The sequence below is a fragment of the Taudactylus pleione genome, unplaced genomic scaffold (genome assembly GCF_031769625.1).
Source record: "Taudactylus pleione unplaced genomic scaffold, aTauple2 ptg000567l, whole genome shotgun sequence".
Taxonomy (NCBI): domain Eukaryota; kingdom Metazoa; phylum Chordata; class Amphibia; order Anura; family Myobatrachidae; genus Taudactylus; species Taudactylus pleione.
In genome coordinates, this window is record NW_028284969.1 from 2,649,998 (window position 1) to 2,674,105 (window position 24,108).

The 24,108-nt window shown below is 47.6% G+C and overlaps 1 protein-coding gene across 1 annotated transcript in view; it reads left to right on the forward strand.

Annotated features, from left to right (window-relative positions):
* Positions 1-24,108, forward strand: part of KCNU1 (potassium calcium-activated channel subfamily U member 1) — a 260,592-nt gene that overhangs the window by 14,632 nt on the left and 221,852 nt on the right. Inside the window, exons 4-6 of the mRNA XM_088453055.1 lie at positions 4,285-4,375; positions 9,736-9,847; positions 12,365-12,440. Of these exons, the coding sequence (XP_088309181.1) occupies positions 4,285-4,375; positions 9,736-9,847; positions 12,365-12,440 (279 nt within the window). The remainder of the gene's footprint in view (positions 1-4,284; positions 4,376-9,735; positions 9,848-12,364; positions 12,441-24,108) is intronic.

The following is a 24,108-nucleotide window of genomic DNA, read 5'->3' on the forward strand; positions in this document are numbered from 1 at the left end:
ACTGAAATCTAAATTGCATTGTAAAAATACAGCTGGCCAACATTTGTGGGCTGCATGCAAAAAGCAGCCAGTATTTACCCCACATGCAAAACAAAGTATGTATATGCAAAGAACTTACTGTACTTACTCTCCCGGAAGTTCTTGAATTTTCCGGTAGCCGCCCTGACCTTCGGAAGAGTGTCCTGATCTCCCGCATCCCACCACCTCCTTGTGGTCCCGCTATTTCCAGCAATTTGCTGTCAAACGGGTAGGGCCTAATGCCATAGGAGCCCGGCCCCGCCCCCCAAAGTGGCCAGCTATTTCTCCTCTATAGGATTCTCCCGGAGAGGAACTTTAAAAAGTCGGCAAGTATGATTTGTACCCCTTCCATTGCTACTGTACTTGGTTTGTCCAGGTCACACAGTTACTTGCCCTATCTTACTCTATACCCAAATCTGAATCAGGTCCACAGTTAAACATTTATGCCAGCTCTGTAGCTAGGATAAACAGTTCCATGCCATCAGTGGTTTCACATCTGCAAGAAGCTTTTTCAAGGTAACAATAATTATAGAGTTTGGGGTAATTCATTCCTACTGTAAGTGAGGCTGCTGTAATGGTCAGATGAAGGTCCTCTATGACCAATGCCTTCTCTCTCCCCATGGAGGTGTACAGAGAGTGAGCAAAGCTTTCCCACAGTACTAAACAGTGGTGTGTCCAACCGGTCATGGGGGGAGATGTATCAAACTTTGGAGATAGATAAAGTGGAGAGAGATAATGTACCAACCAATCAGCTTCTAACTGTCATTTTCTTATAAAGCAGCCTATAAAATAGCAGTTAGAAGCTGATTATATGGCACTTTATCTCTCTCTCACCACATTATCTTTCTCCAAGGTTTGATACATCTCCCCCCATGGTGGTGATAGACCAAGCTGTATTGGTCCCAGCACTTCTTTTCAGACTTTCCTAACTGGTCAAATGAAAATGGACCTTTTATAAATATTTCTGTTGCATTTGATTGGATCTGCTTAACAGTTCAAATCAGTCAGAGCAGGGTCTATATAAGAGATCCGGATTAAAGACAAAACATACTGTAGAAGTGGCTTCACTAGGTGGGTGGGTGCGCAAAACACTGTAGAAGTGGCTTCACTAGGGGTGTGCAGTGCGCACCATGCATCACCAGATTCGAGTGACCAGGAGTAGGGCACTGCACTGTGATGTTATTGTGCACTGCACTGTGATGTTATTGTGCACAACTCTTTCCCAAGAAGCCACACCCCTTTTTTAATACACAGGGTGATACTGGCCACAGTGACACCACAGTACGCAGCTGAGTGAGGGGAGCATCAGCTCTATGCAATGAGCTTGGACTCCGAGCACTGAAGGAAGAGAGGACTTGAGGAGAGGGAAGGGTTGGCCACCACACTGCCTGCATGTTCCTTGTCACTGACTGCTGTGCAGTGCAGTATAGTCTTGGGGGGGCAGGGGGAGGTTTGGAGACTTTTTAGAAGAACCTTCCTGGCTGTCAGGTATCTGCATTCAGTGACGTGGAACATGCAGGCAGTGTGGTGACCACCCTTTCCCTCTCCTTGGGACCTCTCCTCTTAGCCTCAGATCCCAGACGAGGAGCTGCTGTCGAATTACTTCTTGGTAGGGATGGCCATCGCTGGGGTGTCAACCGATGGTTACCATCGATGGGACCCACAGTGATAACCATCGATGGCACACAAACCATCTACGGTGAACCACTCCGTCCTGTAAAGAGGAAAACAAATTATTGGTTCCCAGTCATCCATCGATGGCAGAGAACCATTGGTTCTCTGCCATCGATGGTAAAACTAGTTAAAATCGACCAGCCACCATTGATGTGTGTGTATATATATGTATGTGTTTACTGTATGTCTACATATTTATGTATGTATGTATGCATGTATGTATGTGTGTATATGTCTACTGTGTGCTGAGAGGGTGAAATGGTTAATGAATGGGTTAATCAGTGCTGGGTGGGGGAAGTTATTAGGTGCTGAGTTGGGGTGCTAATGGGTGAAAGCTGATGGGTGCTGTGTGGAAAGATCTTTATGGGAGCTGATAGAGTGGATGAACGTGTTAATGGGTGCTGGGAGAGTAAAATAATAATGAAATGGAGAGGATAGGTTAATTGATTCTTAGGGGAGGATTGATGGGTTCTTGAGGGAATGGTTAAATATGGGGTTAATTATTTCATGGATTATTAAGGGGAATGGATGATATGTGGGGGGAAGGTAATGATTGCTGAATGGGTTAATGGGTGCTGACAGGATGGGTGAATGGTTTACTGGGGATAAATGGGGTTTGTAAAAGGGGTGGAGGTTAATGGGCATATTGAGTACTCCGAGTATACAATTGTGTTAAATAAATTTACAGACAGGATGTGTGATTTGTAAGCTTATGCCAGGTTGGCTTAGCAGGGTGCTGCTCCCTGACCATTTTGCAGATGAAAAAATGCACCCAGGTCCCTTTTGGAGCACCATGTTGAGCTCCGGACGAGAATTGTTTGGATTGGAGGAGGGGTGTGAGTGAGAGACTGGGGGTTGGGCTTGGATGCCATGCTTTCCATGGGGATCTTAGTTTATTGATGTGCTACATAATTATGTATTGTGGCACTGATGTGTGGCATAGTAATGTATTGGGGATACTAAGTGGCATATTATGTATTGTGGCAAAAATATGTGTTGGGGCACTGATGTGTTGGGGCACTGATGTGTGGTACAATGTGTTGGGGCACTAATGTGTGGTACAAGTTTGTGTTGGGGCACTGATGTGTGGTACAAGTTTTTTGGGGCACTGATGTGTGGTATAATTCATGTTGGGACACTTATGTGTGGCATATTATGTGTTGGGGCACTGCATGTGTGACATTTTGTGTATTGTGGCACTGATTTGTGGCATAATTACTTCCTGGGCACTGAAGTGCGGCAAAACCACCTTGATAAATATGCTCCATAGTGCTTTAATTTTATCTGTACATAATATTGTTTATTCCACTAGGAAGCGCAAAAATCTATATTCACTTGCCAATGAAATTAGGCTTGGGCCGGTCCTGGTTGTCACACAGTAAGATCTTCAACATGGTAATTTTCTGCTAGAGAAACATAAGCAGTCATAACAGCTCAGTTTCTCCCATGCTGACAGGTTTATTAAGCAAAGGGGGAATGGTTCTTCCTTGTTACACAAAAGCAATTAAGCTCTGAAGACGCTTCCTGCAAAAAACAGATCAGCCCACCATTTGGAACGCTCCTTAAATAAATGTTTAGTGAAAAAAAGGACAGTTTGTTTACAAGATTGTTCTATTACAGTTTTTAAACTTTAAACCATGAAGCTGTGACCATGTTAGTCCTGTCAGCCGGGAGCCATGCTAGGTACAGTAGCTCAGGCTCTGTGACTTTACATAATATGTTCAGTTTTAGACCCGTTCTAATTAAATTGTACCAGTGACGCAATGGGGCCCATGCCCCAAATCTAATGAATTTGTATTTTCTGCATCTTTTTCCGCAACCGCGCCTGAGTCTTTTTGCTAATGCCATGACTGATTCTGAGCCAACTGAAAAACCAACAGGCTGTGGCACTATCCCGTCATACTAACACGCACCATCGTTGCACCATCAGTTGCAATGTCGATATTTAACAGGTGCAATTTCTCCACCTGAACATGATGTCCTGTGCCAGTGCAAAAGCGGCATTGCCACGTCCCGCGTCTGCCTAACCACCTCCTGTTACTACCCAGGAACCTTTGAAATTATTGGCTTTTGCGTCCAAATTCGTACCCATCGGGGCGCATGCTCAGTGTGACTCGGACGCAGGCACATTACTACCAACATCGGCCAACTGTGTGCATATCGGCATGGCGTGCAGTTTGTGTACGCCTTTTTATCAGGACCTTGGTGTGAAGCCATGGCATTGGGGCTGAACAGTGCCCTCCATTGTGTAGTGCTTAGCGGTACACTCATAACAGTGCAGGGATCTCACGTTCCTTATACAGTTATAAGCAATGTCGGACATTAATTAAGAGCTGACACATTGATAGTAGATAATGGTTTGCTGTCTCCTGCATCACCCATATATATAGACAACATAAGATATCTCAAGTTGGATTTTTTACGTTTATATGTGTAACTGGTACAAGAAGCTTTTCCTACTGGATTTGCATGTATTTTAAACACAGCTGGGGATGGAATAAACAAAAACTGTTATTTATTTGTGTGTTTAATAATAGGTATTACGATGTATTTAGATGTTTCTTTAACTCTTTGTAATATATCTGTCTCCAGTCCATCAGAGTTCTGTGACTATTCTGAAAACGTCTTACTCATGGTGGATCTTGGGTTCAATACATTCTTTGCCTTTTACTTTGTGCTTCGGGTGAGTATTATATATTTAATAATCACCAATTCTTTCCATGAGTTGCTTGAAACTGATGAAAATAAAATGAAATGATTGTATTATTATATTTATGTAAATTAGTTGTGAAGTTATTATTATTATCTCTTCTATGGTGCCACCAAGTGTCCATAGCACCGTACAGGGAGAAAATGCAACACTAAGTGAGCCTGGCTGCTTAGAATGAGATTGGCTCAGTTAGGTTGGTTATTTCCACCAGGTTGGACATCTTGCCATATGCAGCACACGTATGAACACTATAATTTGCTGGGCAGGCTGGGATATCTGGTAACTTCATGATCATATTGGTATCTGTAGAGTGCCAATGGCAAATCCCCAAATAACCAAAGCTGAAGATGTAGTCAAAACGAGTCTGTTCTTTGTGTAGCCAAATTGGTCATGAACCAGTATCTTTGGTGATTCAAAATTTGGCAAGACAAAAAAAGTTGTCGAAGAGTAGACTCCATAATGGTAACACCCAGAACTCACACATGTAGGAGTATTATGAAATAGATTGAAAGTGATTAAAGCGAGGCACTTAGTGACTCTTAAATAAAATCAAAAGTCTGGTTATAGAGAATAAAATATACAGAGTTTATTGGCGCTGAGTCACGCGTAAAAGCGCACACAGCAGCATCTATTAGCGGTTACCCCTCTCCCACTGAAAACTCCCTCCCTTGTGTACATCCGTGTGGCCGAATGTGCAAGGACTGAGACGCCCACTTTTAGTGCCGGTGCATGCTGTAATACCGATTGCTGCATCTTTATATCCCACCATCAGTCGCACCATTGAACATTGCCCCAGTCCTATGCACTAGTAACCACCCCCCCAGTCACCGCCCAGAACACCCATCACGCCACCTTTCTGGTACTATCTGACCCGATCACAACAGCACCTCTGTGTAATGCATGTGCCATAGGGGTTTTCAGACATTTGTGTGCATGTGCAGTTGCAAATAATCACTCATTGCGTGCGGATTACATACGGCTCAGAATCAGGTCCTGTATGTGCACATAATACATCATGTCATGTCATTCTAACAAAAAAAAAGCGCAATCACGCACATTTATACATGATTTGATTACAATCTTGGGTGTTAGGGGGGTTTATGATCTTTCATATCAATCTTCAGTATGACAATGGACCTATATAATGGTTACGGGATGTAGTCAGCATCCCGGCGTGCGGTATGCCGACGGTCTAAATACCGGCACCGGAATCCTGACCGCCAGCATCCTGAAGGTAAGTATGGGGGGTTAGTTGAGGGTTCTGTTTAGGGTTAGGCACTAGGGGGAGGGTTAGGCACTAAGGGGGAGGGTTAGATTTAGGATGCGGGGAGGAAGAGGTTAGGTTTAGGCACTAGGGGGGAGGTTAGGTTCAGGTACCAGCGGAGGGTTAGGGGAGGGGTAGAGGTTAGCGTTAGCAGTACTTACTGTACCATGGGTGTAGGGACTCTGAATGTCGCTGTCGGTATTGTAACCAGCGACATCTGGACCGCCGGGATCCCATACAAAACCCGTGATTACACATAACAATATAATAAGCCTATGTTAATTTAATGATAACACTTGAATCAGCCTATAATGACATAAACAAAATTCGAAACATGGGCATAACAGGAAACCAAAGCCATCTATTCAATTAAAAGTGAGGTAATACATCTGGCTTTTTCTATCTCACATCATAAGCCATAACTTTCCAAACATGTCAAGTAATACACAGAAAGCTAGACAGTGTGGCAAGAGTTGGGGTAATATATTACTTCTCCTATGTGGGTGTTTGATATTATTATGCAAACACACCTTTGTATATTCAGTCATGTGAGTCACCAAATTACAGAGACCTTCTGATTATTGCAGTAACTATAGATTAAGGATGACCATCGAAGGGGTCACCATCAAGGCTCACCATCAATGGTGCCATCATTGCTTTGCATTGATAGCATGAAACCAAAAGCATTGATATTCTCAGCGATGAATCCAGAAAGGGGGTGTGTGGGCTGAATTGGGTGGACCGGTGGGCCAATCAGAGAAGGGGATGGGATTGAGCTAAACTCTGTGCCCCTGCGCAAACACCCCCATCACTGCTTTCTCTGCCATCGATAGCAGAGAACCATCAGATCACTGCCATCCATGTGAAAAAACATTGACCATCAATGGTAAATTCTACTATAGATTATTCAATCTCACTCAGTAATATTGCTGCAAGCTTGACCCTACAAATAGACATTAAGGGCTAAATGTAATAGAGTGTGAGCAAGTGCCACTGCGGGAATACATGCGAGTATTCACGTTTTTTTTAAACAGCAAGCATGTTAAAGGCAAAACAAGCCTGATTGGATCCCTCTGCACTGCATGCCCTGCCTTCCTGCTCCGGTGTGAACTCTGGGCCTGATTCAGACCCGGTCGCAAGCGCTGAGCGTTCGCAACCGCGTCAATGGTGGCCCACAGCGAATGCGCACGACGGAGCCGGCTCCGTCGTGCGCATGCGCGAGACCCGGCTAGCGACGGGCACTCAGTCACTCCGGGTCTCGCAAAACAAAGGGGACGAGCTGTCAATGTTGAGTGACAGCTCGACCCCTTTTAGTGAGCGGGCTGGGGGGGTGGCTACCCAAACAGAGGCATTCCCATGAGAACGCCTGTCGTTTGGGGGCGGCCCCACTGACATCACGAGTGATGTCAGTGGAGAGATTCCGGCTCTGTTACAGCTGAAAGCTCTCTGGGGCTTGCAATGAACGAGACCCTACCACAAGGGTCTCGTCACAAGCCTGATGGTCGCGATGGTCAAGACCATCGCGACCATCATCATGGCCGCTCGCTGTAGCTGTGGCTGGTCACCCACAGCTATGCGAGCGGCCAGGAGGCCGTTTTAAAAAAAAAAAAAGCCCGGCCCTGATTCAGGCCCTCTGCTCACGCATGTGCAGTCCACAAATCATCAGTGTTAGCTATCACTACTACTTGCATAAATTAGCCACTGCGATTACATACGCAGCTTGAGAGTCTTGTGCGTGCGACGAGACTCACAATTTCTGCGACGGGTCAGACCTGCTGTAATTGTGCGTGATGGGCCGATGTGCTTTGATGTTACCGTTGTATACGCAGGACTGCGAGGTATTACGGATGTGAGAAAGCAGTAGTGTGCGTCTCTATGCTGGCTGAGCTGTGGCAGACATTAGCATATTTTCGCAGCTGCATTGCGTGCGATTACGCAGCTGTGATCGCAATTGCGATCTGTGCTGAATCAGGCCCTTAGCTGTCTAAATATTTCACTGTCTGATGTTTTCCCCTTGTACAGCCTGTATTGTTTACACTGAATTGTGTGTGTATCATTTTCATTTGTCCCTGTACAGCAGTACGGACACTTTGTAGCACCATGTAAATAAAAGCTAAGTATAGCGTAAAAAGCAATTGTGGGTGGTGTGTCTTTGCAAACCTTTACTGGTAGGTTAATTGGCTCCCCACAAAAATGGACCATAGTGTGTATGTTTGTGAGCATGTGGTACGGAATATAGATTGTAAGCTCCACTGGGGCAGGGACAGATATGAATGGTAAAAAATTCTCTGTACAGCGCTGCAGGATATGTGAGCGCTATATAAATAACTGGTAATAAATAAATGAATAATAAATAAACCTTTATTTGCTCCTTTGATAGCTCTGTTTTACTATCGCTTTTATGTTTGGAATCTCCCTTCTGAAATCGGCTGCTTAGACCCATCTGAAGCACTAAAATAAAACACCTTGTTTTCTCCATTTGTAGACTTTCCCTTCACAAAAATGGCTGCAGGCTAAATCCCCTGAATCTGCACATTCAGTTTTGGGTGAAATGCAATAAGTTACCCTAAGCATAATATGTCAGTTATCTATGCTGCAGGCATGCACTAGTTTTGGTGTGTGTCCTGGGTCGTGCCCAGTCAGGGCAGGTGGTAGTCACTCCTGCCTGCAGAGGGCCTCATTCTGAGATGTACGCTGTTGCAATTTCCATGCAGTTGAGCGATTATCGGTAAACTGCACATGCATTAAGCCCCCTCTGCGATCCCGCATGCATACCTTCAAGGGTCGCAGTGTGATTGACAGGAAGGCACCATTTTGGGGAGGAAATGGGTGAGTGGTCGGCAAAATGCAGGCAGGTCAGTGCCGTTTTGGAGGTGGGTCACAGCAGGCGTCTATGATCCCCTACATACATAAGATGACTCCAGCGTCTCAGTCCAGGTGCCCACGCTGCGTGACCATAGGGTAACTTAAATGGCCGATTATCTGAGTACCTGATGAGGCTGTGAATGTGTACTCAGATGATGGGCTATTTGTGATGGCTCTGGTGGGTGTCTCAGTACTGCTAGGGGATGGTGCTATTTTATAAACAATCGCTCCTCCGCAGCATACGAAATCGTAGCTGCGATTGCAACACTGTACATCCCTGAATGAGGCCCAGAGTGCTGTCAATGGATGATACGCCACCCACGTGAGGATGGCTGTCTCGGCAGGAGTGAGGAAGACTTTCCTGCCATGGCACAATTCCTGCAGAATGCGCAAACATAGCCTCCCCTGACCACAGGTAAGTAAGTCATATTTAGTATTTTTTCTCATTTATCAAGTCCCGCTCAAACTGGATTTCAGTCAATTTGGGTCAATTTATTTTTAAAGTAGTGTCATTTAAGTTCATAATTTTTGTAACAATATAGGGCAGAATGCTTACCCCTACCCATCAATGTGCATAGCCTGCACATTATCAGTCCTCCCGGTGTCATGCAATGTACAGTGAGTAAAACCTATTTCTTAGAAAACGACAGCATCATCCTGATGTTATTACTGTAGCCAAGAAGCTGAATGTGCAAGACATAAACCCCTTATTATATTTAGCAACAAAAATATAAACTGATAAGATAAAATTCAATTCTTAAAAGACGTACAGTATAACTCTAACGTATCTGCATTCCAAGCATAAGAGAGCTGAGCGTTCAATTTACTGCCAGGATACTGTACTGCTGATAATAATCATCATAGCTTCTCATATTGTCCTTTCCCTGTACAGATACAACGCACGGCTCATTCTAAATGAGGTTTTAAAAGACTGATGTATGTTAGTGAAATGTTTTCTTTATTGCTGTATAAAAAATAGGAGAACGTAATTACAAAGTGTTCAGTGTTCTACGCAGCTAGAAAATTGATTGGACATTTTGAAAATTAATTTTATATTGACTGCATTCTTGCAAAATGTGTTATCATTAAATAACCAAAATCAATATAAATCTTAATTGCAAAAAAAAAAAAAAAAAAGTGCAGCTTCGATGCCTCATACCTAACGCTGTGTGATATGCTAGCTAATATATTTTATGTCTTGCAGTTTATTGCCGCAGATGATAAACTGAAATTCTGGTTGGAGCTGACATCGATTGTGGATTTCTTCACTATAACCCCTGTGTTTATTTCAGTCTATTTAAGAAAAAATTGGCTTGGTAAGTTACTTGTTCCAATCTTCTTTTTTTAAGGTACACATGTTTTCTTTCACAATAGTTCTTGCCATCCCAGTGACGCTGTAATATCCTTTGCCCAGTACAGAAGGGACAGCACAATGGGTGATACTTAGGCAAATGAGTACATACATAGTGCAGCATTGTTCAGAATAGGCTTGCACAATCTAATTAAGGGCCTGATCCTGAGTCGGACACAGCGGAGTGCACAGTGGCGTCGTTATGGGGGTGCGGACCGCACCGGGTGTCACCCTTGGAGGGTGGCACCAAAATGCCAGCTACTCCTCAGTGACAGGAGCCGATTGCTGCAATGTGACTGTCTCCTGCAACACTTGGCTCCTATCACAGAGGAGGAGCCGAAAGTGCAGCAGGCACTAGCCTCAGGGGGCAGACCAGCATCACCGGGGATGCTGGGCACGTCCCCAGGTGGATTTCCTGCAATGACACTCTTCCTTTATGTTAGGCCATGCCCCCTTTACGGGTGCGAGGGTGGATTCGGAGTGCGCACCGGGTGTCACTAGACCCCGTGATGCCTCTGTACGTGCTTCTTTTGCTGTTGGCACGTCTGCAACTTATGCAAATGCCGTTACAAGTCCTTCCCTGGTGTACAGCCATGCTCCTGAATGTGCAAGGACTGAGATGGATCATCTGCTTGTATCTGAAAAATCACCTCCCAGTCACCGCCCAGGAACACCAATTCGTTTTACAACACATTTCTGAGTCCAAGCTTCTCATTCAATACTGCGACTGTGTACACAGCAGTTGCCACATGCACTGTGCAACTTTTTCGCGACATATAGGCATGCACACTTGAAAAACATTGTCCATTTGCATGAATATCGCCATTGTGTCCGACTAAGAATCAGGCCCTAAGTGTGTCAGATGTGATTATTTATTAAATGACTGAAGTACTACTGATTTATTAATCCCGTGTGATCACGCCAGGCAAGTGGTAAAAGAAAGAACTGTCTTACTCACATGTGACAGTTGTTAAACTTGTCTGTGCATTCAGTGCTGGCTCCGGGGGTTAGAGCACCCTATGCCAACTCATAAGAGGGCAACCTTACATAACGTGCGGCGAAGCCGCTCGTGGGTGAAAATAGGGGTGTGGCCTAATTGCCATAGGCCACGCCCTAAGAGTGACTTTATTTGGTGGCGTGCCCACATGGCATGCCTCCAAATAACATCAGACTGGGGGGAGCCTGACTAGCTGGGCTTCCCCCAGCCCTCTCCCGTCACTGAATGGATGCCGCGCGCAATCTGTGCCGCAATCTTCCCAATGCAGATTGTAGTAAATAGAGCCCTTAGGGAGATATTGGGGCTGAGGTGTACATGCCCACATGGCACTTGCCACACCCACACAGCACTGGCCACACCCACACAGCACTGGTCACAGCTCCTCTGCTTTTCACAATACGCCCAGGATAATTTTCAGCCCCAGGCCCATGTGGCCCTTAATCCAGACCTGGTGGACCCACAAATCAAGGGCTGGTGCAGGGCCCCCCTTACCAGGGACATAGGGAGACGGCCCAGGCCAGGGGACATGTCCTTATCTTGGGAGGGCGTGGCCCTGCCCCCTTTGAGAAAAAAACATTTTTGCAGCGCGCTGGGGAGGGAGGCGCTGTGAGCCCCTCAGCCCCGGGCAAATTCATGGGAGGGAGCGCGATCAGTGTGATCACTCCCCTCCACAGTGTGATCACTCCCCTCCACAGTGTGATCACTCCCCTCCACTCCCCTCCACAGGCAGAGAAGAGGAGACTGCTGCTGCTCAGCAGCAGCAAGCAGTCTCCTACTGCAGCCCAGCACACAGCAGCGTGTGCTGGGCTACTGACAGACAGGTAAGCCAATGAATTGGTACCTCGCAGTTGCGGTATACCACATTTGCAGTGTAATGTGGCTGATTGACTATAAGGCCGGTTTAGTCAGTACGGCCTTAAAGACATATCGCCAAGATCGTGTGTACGATGAATTGCGCTGTCCTGCGGGTTGCAGGCAGTATTTTCTGTTTGGCCGTGCTGCGCGTCCGATCAAACGATATCGTACGCCGCGCTGTACAGTGTAATGAAGGAGGAAACAAGGTATCGTTCCGTCATTTATTACATCGCTCAGTATGTATCGGCAATCTCCGCTGGTTCGGGACGAAGGGTAATCGCTCTGTCCATCGGCACGATGGCCAGTCATTTATATGTGTACTCGGTCTAAAAGTCTCAATTTACACTTGTGACTGACTCTGTATGAGGTCCATAGTGAACAAAGGAGCCTCTGGGCAGCTGTAGCCAATCTTACTGGTAATTCAGTGATAAGAGGATGGAACATTCGAAATATCCATGTAGTTGTTTATTTGCAGTTTTTATAGCCTTACCCTCTGATATTTTACATGCTGTATGTAGCAAGCATAAAGAACATATCAACTGTATGTAATGTAAATCAAATAAAAATCACTTACAGTATATTTGGATTATGTTTAGTTAGATGAATGATAGCATTTTAATTCTCACCTAGGACTGAGGTTCCTCCGGGCTTTGAGATTATTGGAGCTTCCAAAAATTTTACAATTGCTCAAAATAACTACAACAAGGTAAAATCTGAGTTGGGGGGTGGGGGGCGAGGGCTGTGGGAAATATTAATAATAATGCTCTGTGCAGGCTGTTTACAATGTCTACTAACTAATGATGAGCTGTCAGCAATGTAGCAGTCACTGTCAGTCACACAGAGAGGGAAACTCAAGGGTACATCTTTTCCAGTTAATCAAGCACCTTTATTACACGATTAAATGCTGTAAAAAGCAGCATTGCCAGGACATGCTCGAGGAACATCGTACTTGCAAATAATCAAGCACTTCTCTTTCCATCCTGCAGTGATGTTAAACATACTGAATCACTTTGTAGAGGGTGCTTTTAATTAGGGGTGTGCACCGGCCACTTTTCGTGTTTTGTGTTTTGGTTTTGGATCTGGATCTTTCTTCGTGTTTTGGATCTGGATTGGTTTTGCCAAAACCACCCTTCCGTGTTTTGGGTTCTGGGTTTTGTGTTTTGGATCTGTATTTTTTTTAAAAAAAGCATAAAAACAGCTAAAATCACAGAATTTGTAGGTTTTTCTGCTCCTATGCTATTATTAACCTCAATAACCTTAATTTCCACTCATTTCCAGTCTATTCTGAACACCTCACACCTCACAATAGTGTTTTTATGTCCAAAACGTTGCACCGAGGTAGCTGGATGACTATGCTAAGTGACACGAGTGGGCGGCACAAACACGTGACCCATCTAGGCGTGAAACTGCAGTGGCAGACAGGATGGCAGTTTGAAAAACTAGGCCCCAAACTGTACATAATGCAAAGAAAAAAAAGAGGTGCAAGATGGAATTGTCCTTGGGCCCTCCCACCCACCCTTATGTTGTATAAACAGGACATGCACACTTTAACAAACCAATCATTTCAGCGCCAGGGTCTGCCACACAACTGTGGCTGAAATGATTGGTTCGTTTGGGCCCCCACAAAACAAGCTGGCAATTAATGTGTCCCTGCACAAACTGGCTCTATGGAGGCAAGATGTCATCCTCATCCTCCTCATCCACCGATTCCTCACCCTCTTCAGTGTGTACATCCTCATCCTCACAAAGTATTAACTCGTCCCCACTTGAATCCACCACCACAGGTCCCTCTGTACCTTCTGGAGGCTGGTCTCCCTGGAAGAGCTGATAATTCATTTTGATGAACATCATCTTCTCCACATTCTGTGGAAGCAACCTCCTACGCCTTTCGCTGACAAGGTTCCCGGCTGCACTAAACACTCTTTCGGAGTACACACTGGAGGGGGGGCAACTCAGGTAAAATAGAGCCAGTTTGTACAGGGGCCTCCAAATTGCCTCTTTTTCCTGCCAGTACAGGTATGGACTGTCTGCCATGCCTACTTGGATGCTGTCACCGATGTAATCCTCCACCATTCTGTCAATGGTGACAGTATCATATGCAGTGACAGTAGACATGTCAGAAATTGTTGCCAGGTCCTTCAGTCCGGACCAGATGTCCAAACTTGGTCCTGCCTGCCCTGCATCACCGCCAGCGGGTTGCTTAGGATACCTAAGTTTTTTCCTGGCAGCCCCAGTTGCAGGAGAAAATGAAGAAGGAGCCGTTGACGTGTCACGTTCCGCTTCAGCTGACAGTGTGTTCACCAGCAGGTCTTTGCACCTCTGCAGGCTTGTGTCGGCCGGAAAGAGAGACACCACATAGGCTTTAAACCTAGGATCGAGCACGGTGGCCAAAACGTAGTGGTCTGATTTCAACAGATTGACCACCCTGGAATCCTGGCAAAGCGAATGAAGGGCTTCATCCACAAGTCCCACATGCCGAGCGGAATCGCTCCGTCTTAGCTCCTCCTTCACTTTCTCCAGCTGCTTCTGCAAAAGCCTGATGAGGGGAATGACCTGACTCAAGCTGGCAGTGTCTGAACTGACTTCACGTGTGGCAAGTTCGAAGGGCTGGAGAACCTTGCACAACACGGAAATCATTCTCCACTGCGCTTGAGTCAGGTGCATACCCCCTCCTTTGCCTATGTCATAGGTGGATGTATAGGCTTGTATGGCCTTTTGCTGCTCCTCCATCCTCTGAAGCATATAGAGGGTTGAGTTCCACCGCGTCACAACCTCTTGCTTCAGGTGATGGCGGGGCAGGTTCAAGAGTGTTTGCTGGCGCTCCAGTCTTCGGCACGCAGTCGCTGAATGGCGAAAGTGGCCAGAAATTTTTCGGGCCACCCAAAGCGTCTCCTGCACGCCCCTGTCGCTTTTCAGAAAATTGTGCACCACCAAGTTTATTGTGTGAGCAAAACATGGGACGTGCTGGAATTTGCCCAGATGTAATGCCCGCACAATATTGGTGGCGTTGTCAGATATCACAAATCCCCAGGAGAGTCTAAGTGGGGTAAGCCACTGGGCGATGATTTCCCTCAGTTTCTCTAAGAGGTTGTCGGCGGTGTGCCTCTTACTGAAACCGGTGATACACAGCGTAGCCTGCCTTGTAACGAGCTGGCATTTCTGAGATGCTGCTACTGGTGACGCTGCTGCTGTTGCTGCGTAAGGTGATACATCTACCCAGTGGGCTGTCACAGTCATATAGTCCTTAGTCTGCCCTGTTCCACTTGTCCACATGTCCGTGGTTAAGTGGACATTGTGTACAACGGCATTTTTCAGGACACTGAGGACACTTTTTCTGACGTTTCTGTACAGTCTCGGTATCGCCTGCCTAGTGAAGTGGAATCTAGACGGGATTTGGAACCGGGGACACACTACCTCCATCAATTGTCTAAATCCCACTGCACTAATGGCGGATACCGGACGCACGTCTAACACCAACATAGCAGTCAAGGCCTCAGTTATACGTTTTGCTTCAGGATGACTGCTGTCGTACTTCATCCTCCTCGCTAAGGACTGTTGGAGGGTCAATTGTTTAGTAAAAGTAGTGGTGTTCCTACTTCCTCTCTGGGATGATGAACGACTCCCAGCAGCAGCAACAGCAGCAGCGGCAGCAGTAGGCGTAGCAATGCAGGATCCTCCAGAGGAATCCCGGATAGGAGAGTCAGTCATGCCAGTGACATGGCCTGCAGGACTACTTCCGATCCTGACTAAGGAGGAAATTGACGAGGAGGGAGTTGACGGTGTGGTTTGCAGGCGCTTGGATACAACAGGACAACGGGATTTAGGTGTCCCTGGACTGCTTACGGTCTTAGCCAAAGTTTCTGAACTTGACAGTAACTTTTTATGAACGCGCTGCAGGTGCCGTATAAGGGAGGATGTTCCTAGGTGGTTGACGTCCCTACCCCTACTTATTTCACCTTTACATATGGTACATATGGCAAGACAGTTGTTGTCCGGATTTGGATAGAAATATTGCCAGACCAAAGAGGTGGAATGTTTGGTCTTCTGCCCAGGCATGACCGTGATGGGCTTTTTCATCCCACGGACAACAACTGTCTCCCCCGGAGCCTGATTTAAACAAACCACATCACCATCAGAATCCTCCTCGCCAACTTCCTCCTCAGCGCCAGCTACACCAGTATCCTCATCCTGTTGTACTTCAACAGTGACATCTTCAATTTGCATATCAGCAAGTGGACTGTGGGTGCTCCTTTCAGCACTTGCAGGGGGCGTGCAAATGGTGGAAAGAGCCACCTCTTCCCGTCCAGTGCTGGGAAGGTCAGGCATCGCAACCACCACCACACTTGGACTCTCCTTGGGGATTTGTGATATCTTCTTAGAAAGCACAGTTCTTCGCTGTGCTTTTGCCAGCTTAACTCTTTTGATTTTTTTAGTGGGAGGAGGGCTTCCATCGTCATGTGAAGCTGAACCACTAGTCATGAACATACTAGGGATCGACCTTAGCCGTTCCTTGCCACTCCGTGTCGTAAATGGCATATTGGCAAGTTTACGTTTCTCTTCAGCTGATTTAAATGTCTTTTTCAAGGTCATTTTCCTGAACTTTGCCATTTGGGATTGTATGTGCCCTCTACTATGACATTGGGCATCGGCCTTGGCAGACGACGTTGATGGCATGTTATCGTCTATGTCATGACTAGTGGCAGCAGCTTCAGCACTAGGAGGAAGTGGTTCTTGATCTTTCTCTATTTTATTTTTATCGGAGAAAGTTTGGTCCTCCATTTATGTTATATCGATTTGATATATACGTGCGGCTAAACACAGAAAATAATTTTTTTTTTGGTTTGGACTGGAGTGTACTTTGTGGGTTACAGCACCCTTTAACGGTCAAGCCAGCCGGCCCTTTACTTATGACACAGGCGCACGCTTGGCACTACTTTGTTGATGCACGTGCGGCTACTGCGCACACAATTCACAAACACAGAAAATAAATTTTTTTTGGTTTGGACTGGAGTGTACTTTCGGGGGTTACAGCACCCTTTAACGGTCAAGCCAGCCGGCCCTTTACTTATGACACAGGCGCACGCTTGGTACTACTTTGTTGATGCACGTGCGGCTACTGCGCACACAATTCACAAACACAGAAAATAATTTTTTTTTGGTTTGGACTGGAGTGTACTTTCGGGGGTTACAGCACCCTTTAACGGTCAAGCCAGCCGGCCCTTTACTTATGACACAGGCGCACGCTTGGCACTACTTTGTTGATGCACGTGCGGCTACTGCGCACACAATTCACAAACACAGAAAATAATTTTTTTTATGGTTTGGACTGGAGTGTACTTTCGGGGGTTACAGCACCCTTAACGGTCAAGCCAGCCGGCCCTTTACTTATGACACAGGCGCACGCTTGGCACTACTTTGTTGATGCACGTGCGGCTACTGCGCACACAATTCACAAACACAGAAAATAATTTTTTTTTTGGTTTGGACTGGAGTGTACTTTCGGGGGTTACAGCACCCTTAACGGTCAAGCCAGCCGGCCCTTTACTTATGACACAGGCGCACGCTTGGCACTACTTTGTTGATGCACGTGCGGCTACTGCGCACACAATTCACAAACACAGAAAATAATTTTTTTTTTGGTTTGGACTGGAGTGTACTTTCGGGGGTTACAGCACCCTTAACGGTCAAGCCAGCTGGCCCTTTACTTATGACACAGGCGCACGCTTGGCACTACTTTGTTGATGCACGTGCGGCTACTGCGCACACAATTCACAAACACAGAAAATAATTTTTTTTTTGGTTTGGACTGGAGTGTACTTTCGGGGGTTACAGCACCCTTAACGGTCAAGCCAGCCGGCCCTTTACTTATGACACAGGCGCACGCTTGGCACTACTTTGTTGATGCACGTGCGGCTACTGCGCACACAATTCACAAACACAGAAAATAATTTTTTTTTTGGTTTGGACTGGAGTGTACTTTCGGGGGTTACAGCACCCTTAACGGTCAAGCCAGCCGGCCCTTTACTTATGACACAGGCGCACGCTTGGCACTACTTTGTTGATGCACGTGCGGCTACTGCGCACACAATTCACAAACACAGAAAATAATTTTTTTTTTGGTTTGGACTGGAGTGTACTTTCGGGGGTTACAGCACCCTTAACGGTCAAGCCAGCCGGCCCTTTACTTATGACACAGGCGCACGCTTGGCACTACTTTGTTGATGCACGTGCGGCTACTGCGCACACAATTCACAAACACAGAAAATAATTTTTTTTTTGGTTTGGACTGGAGTGTACTTTCGGGGGTTACAGCACCCTTAACGGTCAAGCCAGCCGGCCCTTTACTTATGACACAGGCGCACGCTTGGCACTACTTTGTTTATGCACGTGCGGCTACTGCGCACACAATTCACAAACACAGAAAATATATTATTTTTTTAGCACTTGGGGGGAGCACCCCTGATGGACAGAGCACCCCCTGGACAACACTGCAGCACTCCTTTAGGACTGGGACACTGCACAGGACTTTGGAGTGGACACAGCCCCTATGGAGAACTGACTGCACAACACAGTCCAGCCAGCCCCTATGGACTTTGAAGTAGTGGACACAGCCCCTATTAACAACAGCAGCACAGCACAACACAGCCAGCCCCTATGGACTTTGAAGTAGTGGACAACAGCAGCACTACACTACACTACACTACACAGCCCTAACTCCCACCCTCCCTCTTCACTGTCCACAGCCGAGTGAGAAAATGGCGCCGACGTGGGTACCTTATATAGGATCCAAAACCCGCGAGACTCGGAAGGCGGGATGATGACGTTTTGCCTCGATTTCAGATCCGAGTCAGGCGGGAAAAGTCGAGCCTGATTCGGATCGGACTCGGATCGGGGGGCTCGGGGGGGTTCGGATTTCAGAAATCCGAACCCGCTCACCCCTACTTTTAATACAGATATACTGAAAAACACCTGACTATTTGCTTGTCCTGTTTTGATCCTCAAATTATTAACTGTATAACTTTTTTTTGTACGTGTTTACACTCAGTACAATATGTGGCAGCTTATAACTTTTTATTTGACTGACTATTAGGGGTAATTTTACTAAAGAGAGAGTTTTTAGAAGTGGAGATGTTGCCCTTAGCAACTAATCAGATTCTACTTAACATTTAACTAGCACCTTCTAGAAGATAATAGCTAGCAGTGGCGGGCTGGGCCGGGGGCAGGGTGCCATGTGCCCCCCGGGCCGCAGCATCATGTGGGCCGCGGGCAGTCTGTGTCACTGTGACACAGACTGCACCGCGTGTGTAGCGCTGACCGGGCGGAGTTCGGTCAGCGCCACACAGCACAAACACACAGCCGCCGGCTCCGGCAGCTGTGTGTTTGATTTAGCAGCTGATGAGAGTCAGACAGACACTACAAGGGGGGGACTCCTGGGAGCACTACAAGGGGGGGACTCCTGGGAGCACTACAGGGGGGGAATACTGGGAGCACTGCAAGGGGGGGACTCCTGGGAGCACTACAAGGGGGGGACTCCTGGGAGCACTACAAGGGGGGGAATACTGGGAGCACTACAGGGGGGGAATACTACTGGGGGCACTACAAGGGGGGGACTCCTGGGAGCACTACAAGGGGGGGACTCCTGGGAGCACTACAAGGGGGGGAATACTACTGGGGGCACTACAAGGGGGGGAATACTACTACTGGGGGGCACTACAAGGGGGGAATACTACTGGGGGCACTACAAGGGGGGGACTACTACTACTGGGGGCACTACAAGGGGGGGACTACTGCTACTGCGGGCAGTACAAGGGGGGGACTACTACTACTGGGGGCACTACAAGGGCAGGACTACTACTACTGGGGGCACTACAAGGGGGGACTACTACTGGGGGCACTACAAGGGGGGTACTACTACTAGGGGCACTACAAGGGGACTACTACTAGGGGCATTGCATAGGGGGGAGAGGACTACTACTAGGGACACTACATAGGGGGGAGGGGACTACCACTGGGGGCACTGCATCGAGGGACCACTGCTGGGGGCTCTATATAAAGGGCAATAGTGGGGGTACTGCATAGCGGGAAGACTACAACTGGGGCCACTATTTAAGGGGCACTGCATAAGGGTTACCACTACTGGGGGCACTATTTAAGGGGCTTACTACTGGGGGCACAAGGGGCACTGCATAGGGGGGATCACTACTGGGGGCACTACTCGAGGCCTGCATAAGGGTGTCCTCCTGTGGCACAGGGTGGCACTGCATATGGGCACTACGACAGGGGGCTGCTCCTAATCTTTATTTTTACCTTACATTAATCCCATATGGACCCGCCTCCTCCCTAGAACACTTGAGGGTGGGGGGGGGGCTGTAGCACGCACGTTCTTTCGGGCACCCTGGCTACACGCTACTCCTCTGCCAGGGCCGCCTGCATGCATTTGCCCCCCAGGCTAAAAGTTGCCAGCCAGCCCCTGATAGCTAGAATCTGATTGGTTGCTATGGGCAACAACTCCAGTTCTAAAAATTCTCACTTTAGTAAATTTACCCCTTACAGTCTGGAAATTTTACCCCAAATATAAACATTACTATAAGGGCCTGATTCAGGTCGGTTCACAAGGCTGCGTTCACACGCATCGCGCTCGCTGTGAAAATATGCTAATGAATGCAATCTTACGGCAACTGCAGCTCTATACAGGGAAGTGTCTATAATGGGGGCAGGGTGTGCGGGGCACATGGGCCCCCGGGTCCAGGGGGACCGCACACCCTGCACCCATATTATTTAAAACTCACCTGTCCGTGGTCCCGCATCGGGTGTCAGCACTGCACAGAACTCCGGAAAATGGCTGCCGCAGACATTTTTCCGGCGTTCTGCGCATGCGTAGTAGACTCTCGGCACAATCTAGTGCCCAGAGTCTACTACTTCTGTGGTGGCCGGCCAGCAGCGTCATTCGGCTGCCGGGGTGAGAGGAGGGAACCCTGCACGGGGAATGCACATGGGCCCCCTCCTCTCTTAAGACGCCCCTGGCTTTATACCAAGATGCCCATCACTGTATAAAGCCTGCCCACTTCCCATGACATGCATCTGCAAGTCAGCAAAAACATCGGTACCATCGAGTAACATCGGAACCATCCGCACAGTTGTGGTTGACCTATCGCAAGGGCTTATTTATGCACGCCTCTGTAACGGCATTTAAATGCCCAGGCATGCCTGCGTTTCTCTGACCACCCCCTATCACCACCCTCAAACGGTCACTTCCTGTCAATCACTGTGTGAGGACTCTGCATGCTCACTGCGATCGCTTCCCAATCGCAGTGGCCGGTTCCCGCATGCGCACTGCGTCTTATACGCATGCGCAGATTGCAAACATCGGATGGCTGCGTCCGAATGCAGCCTTGCAAACCAACCTGAATCAGGCCCTAAATTTCCACTTTTTTTTGTTCTGTGCAGGTGGAGTGAGTTTAGTGTAACGCAGTGCTAGTGCATGGTGTGCTGAGTTCACCAAGTCCAGATGCACCCTTGAGCGTGTTGTAGGTGAATGGATGATGCAGATACTGCCTAATACATACCCTTTGTCCATACATCATGTCATCTGTGTCAAACCGCCTCAAGCAATCTGTTATAAAAGCAAAGGACAGAGAAAAACATTTTATTTATGTCCTGTTATCTGCCAATTTATACAGTACTGTATGTGCAACGTAATATACTGTAAATAAAAATAAGTTTGTGAGTAGAAATAAAAAATCATTTTCAGTTCAATTTGTAAATAAAAACACTGTATAGCCTTTGTCGGCTGCGGGGCATACTATATTTTGACAAGCCCTTTCTATATTTATGACTTTTCTACCATTGATAAATTGATCTCAGTGAGCGGTTGCTCAATGAAAGTTGGAGTTAGCCCCCTCCCCACCCCATCACTGTGACCAGCGTCACAGACAGGGCACAGCCTCTCCTCCAAACTGTTCCCTTCTGTCAGCGCCTGGAGTTCACCTATGTGGCGCCGCGTAGGATGGGGGAGAGAGACATGGGGCATGAGAAAGGGGTTGGCAGAGAGAGACACTGTTTAGAGAGATGTGTGGGTTGGGAGAGAGACACTGTTAAGGTAGAGAGAGACAGACAGGGTTAAACAGGAGAAGGGGGAAGAAGGGAGAAATATGGGAAGTTGGGGAACAGAGAGAGGAAACAAACTTTTTGGCAAAACAGCTAGTGACCCAGCGAGTTTAATACATCAGTGTCAATAATTCAACCATTCATAAAGGGTTTTAGAAGACCATTACACCTAAAGTAATATATGCTGTGTGCAAATAGCTCCTAATATTATTTACAAACATATATTTATGTAGAAAAGTTTTAGAAGCTTATTAGAACAGGGGACATTTGAGATAAAGGGGGAAATGTACTAAAAGTTAACCGACGCTCATCGCCAGATTTACTAATCAGCAGTTTAATATTGCCCTCAATAATATTTTTAATGGCAATGCGTTGGTCTGATTGCTCCCTGAATTTGTATGTAGTTTAGTGGTACCCTTTATTTCTACTTCAGGGTCCATAGGGTATCCACAGGATACCTTGGGGTATAGGCGATGGCGGCAGACATCCAGGCACCACAGAGTTAAATTTTCAGCCTCCCAGGATGCACTGGGGTCCCTCTCCTATACCCCGCCCCCGAGCCTCAGGCCACTCAGTTTTCGTAGGTGCCTGGCCGGACCAGTCGCACCGTACAGAGGGGGGTCTTTTTAAGGCCCCTGAATATTTCTTCGCAGCTGTGGCTGCACAACTAGAGTGCTCCAGCATAGGACAGTCAGTATTGACGTCCATGCTGTCACTCCTACACCCCGCCGGTACCAGAACGCCGGTACCGATCCGGGGATGCTGGTAGGTAGCTGGGGTCACAGCTAGCGGTGATCCCCGGCTACCTGGACTGTGGCCGGATGCACGGGGAACAAGGTAAGCGGCGGGGTCCCACGGTGGGCACCCGCCGGTAACACAGTCCTGTTTGGTCCCCAGGCAGGGGGCTCCCTGGGGACCGGCTGCGCGTGGGGCCAGGTACTGATCCTGCGCCTTCCACTAGACCACCAGGGACAGCGGGCCGCAGCATGTGCGGTACAGCGCGGCGTCCCAGGGGTTGATAGCACGCCAGGGGAGAACGCCTTCCCTGTCTCACAGCCGGCGTCTCCCCCGCTGCACAGTGCCATTCCACAGCGGTCTGAGCGGGCTGTGTCAGCGCTCCTCCCCCGGGCCCTGCCTTCTCTCTGCTCCTCGGTGGCCATTTTCTCACTACATGTGCTGGGGATGGCTAACGCTGCTGGAAGCTGATACAGATGCCATTGCGGTCCAGGTCCCCCGCATACCTCTCCTTCAATTAAGGTCAGTGTATGCAGCACTGTTTCCTACCAGGCTCTGGTCTGTGTAGTTGATCGCAGTGCCTGTAATGCAGGATGTTATCTGTGCATTGTATGTGACTTAAATGCTAGCGCTGTTTGCCTGTACTTTCATTTCTGACTGTCAGCCTTTTCCTATCCCTGTTCTTCTGCTACAGCCCTTGCGGTGCAGTGTCGCAGGGTGTTTATTACCTCACAGTAAACGTGGTTTTTCTGTGTGGGAGGTCACATACGCTCCGTTCACACTCCTCATGTCGGAAAGTGAGCGAGGATATCCTCTTCTAGCTATAATGTACTGATATCATGTGCAGTTAGCGGAGGGATATGTAGACGCTGAGGGTTTATGGAGGGCATGTTGTATTATATATCACGCCCCATTTCTGTCACTGTGCCTGTACAAAAAAGGGGACCGCCCTCGGCTGGCTAAGATGCTTACAGCCTTTGTGGGCAACGCCCCCTGCGTTTCCCCAAGGGGTTATCGCAGCCTGTGGTGGTCTCATCACATGCAGGGGTTCCTGGACAGTTGATGGTACCCCAGTGTATTCTGTTTTTCACCCCCCCAGGTCTCGCAGGAGCCTGTGTGGGTGAATTTATTGTCCAAATGGTATAGCACCTGATGGACGTTTTACAGGGGGAGTCACCATTTCGGCCTTCTAAACGGCCTTTCGGGTCTCAGACGGGTAAAGACATGACGTCTGATGACGGTGACATTATTGACTTTTTCAGACACGAGCCCCTTAGTGCAAGGGAGGCGTAGTCTGGGTCTAAAGTCTATATACCTTGCCTTCCACGGGCAGTCCATGCGACTTTGGTTATTACATATCCCCCGTGGCTAAATCCAAATATGCCTTCTTTAAGGATAAGGGTGTTGCCACTGTAGTTCCTCTATTTGGTCAGGTGGATCATTTAGAGGAGGCGTGGAAAATCCGGGTAAGCGGTTCCAGCCTCAAAAACGGTTGACCTTTTGCATACCCCTTTTGCGGATAATTACATTTC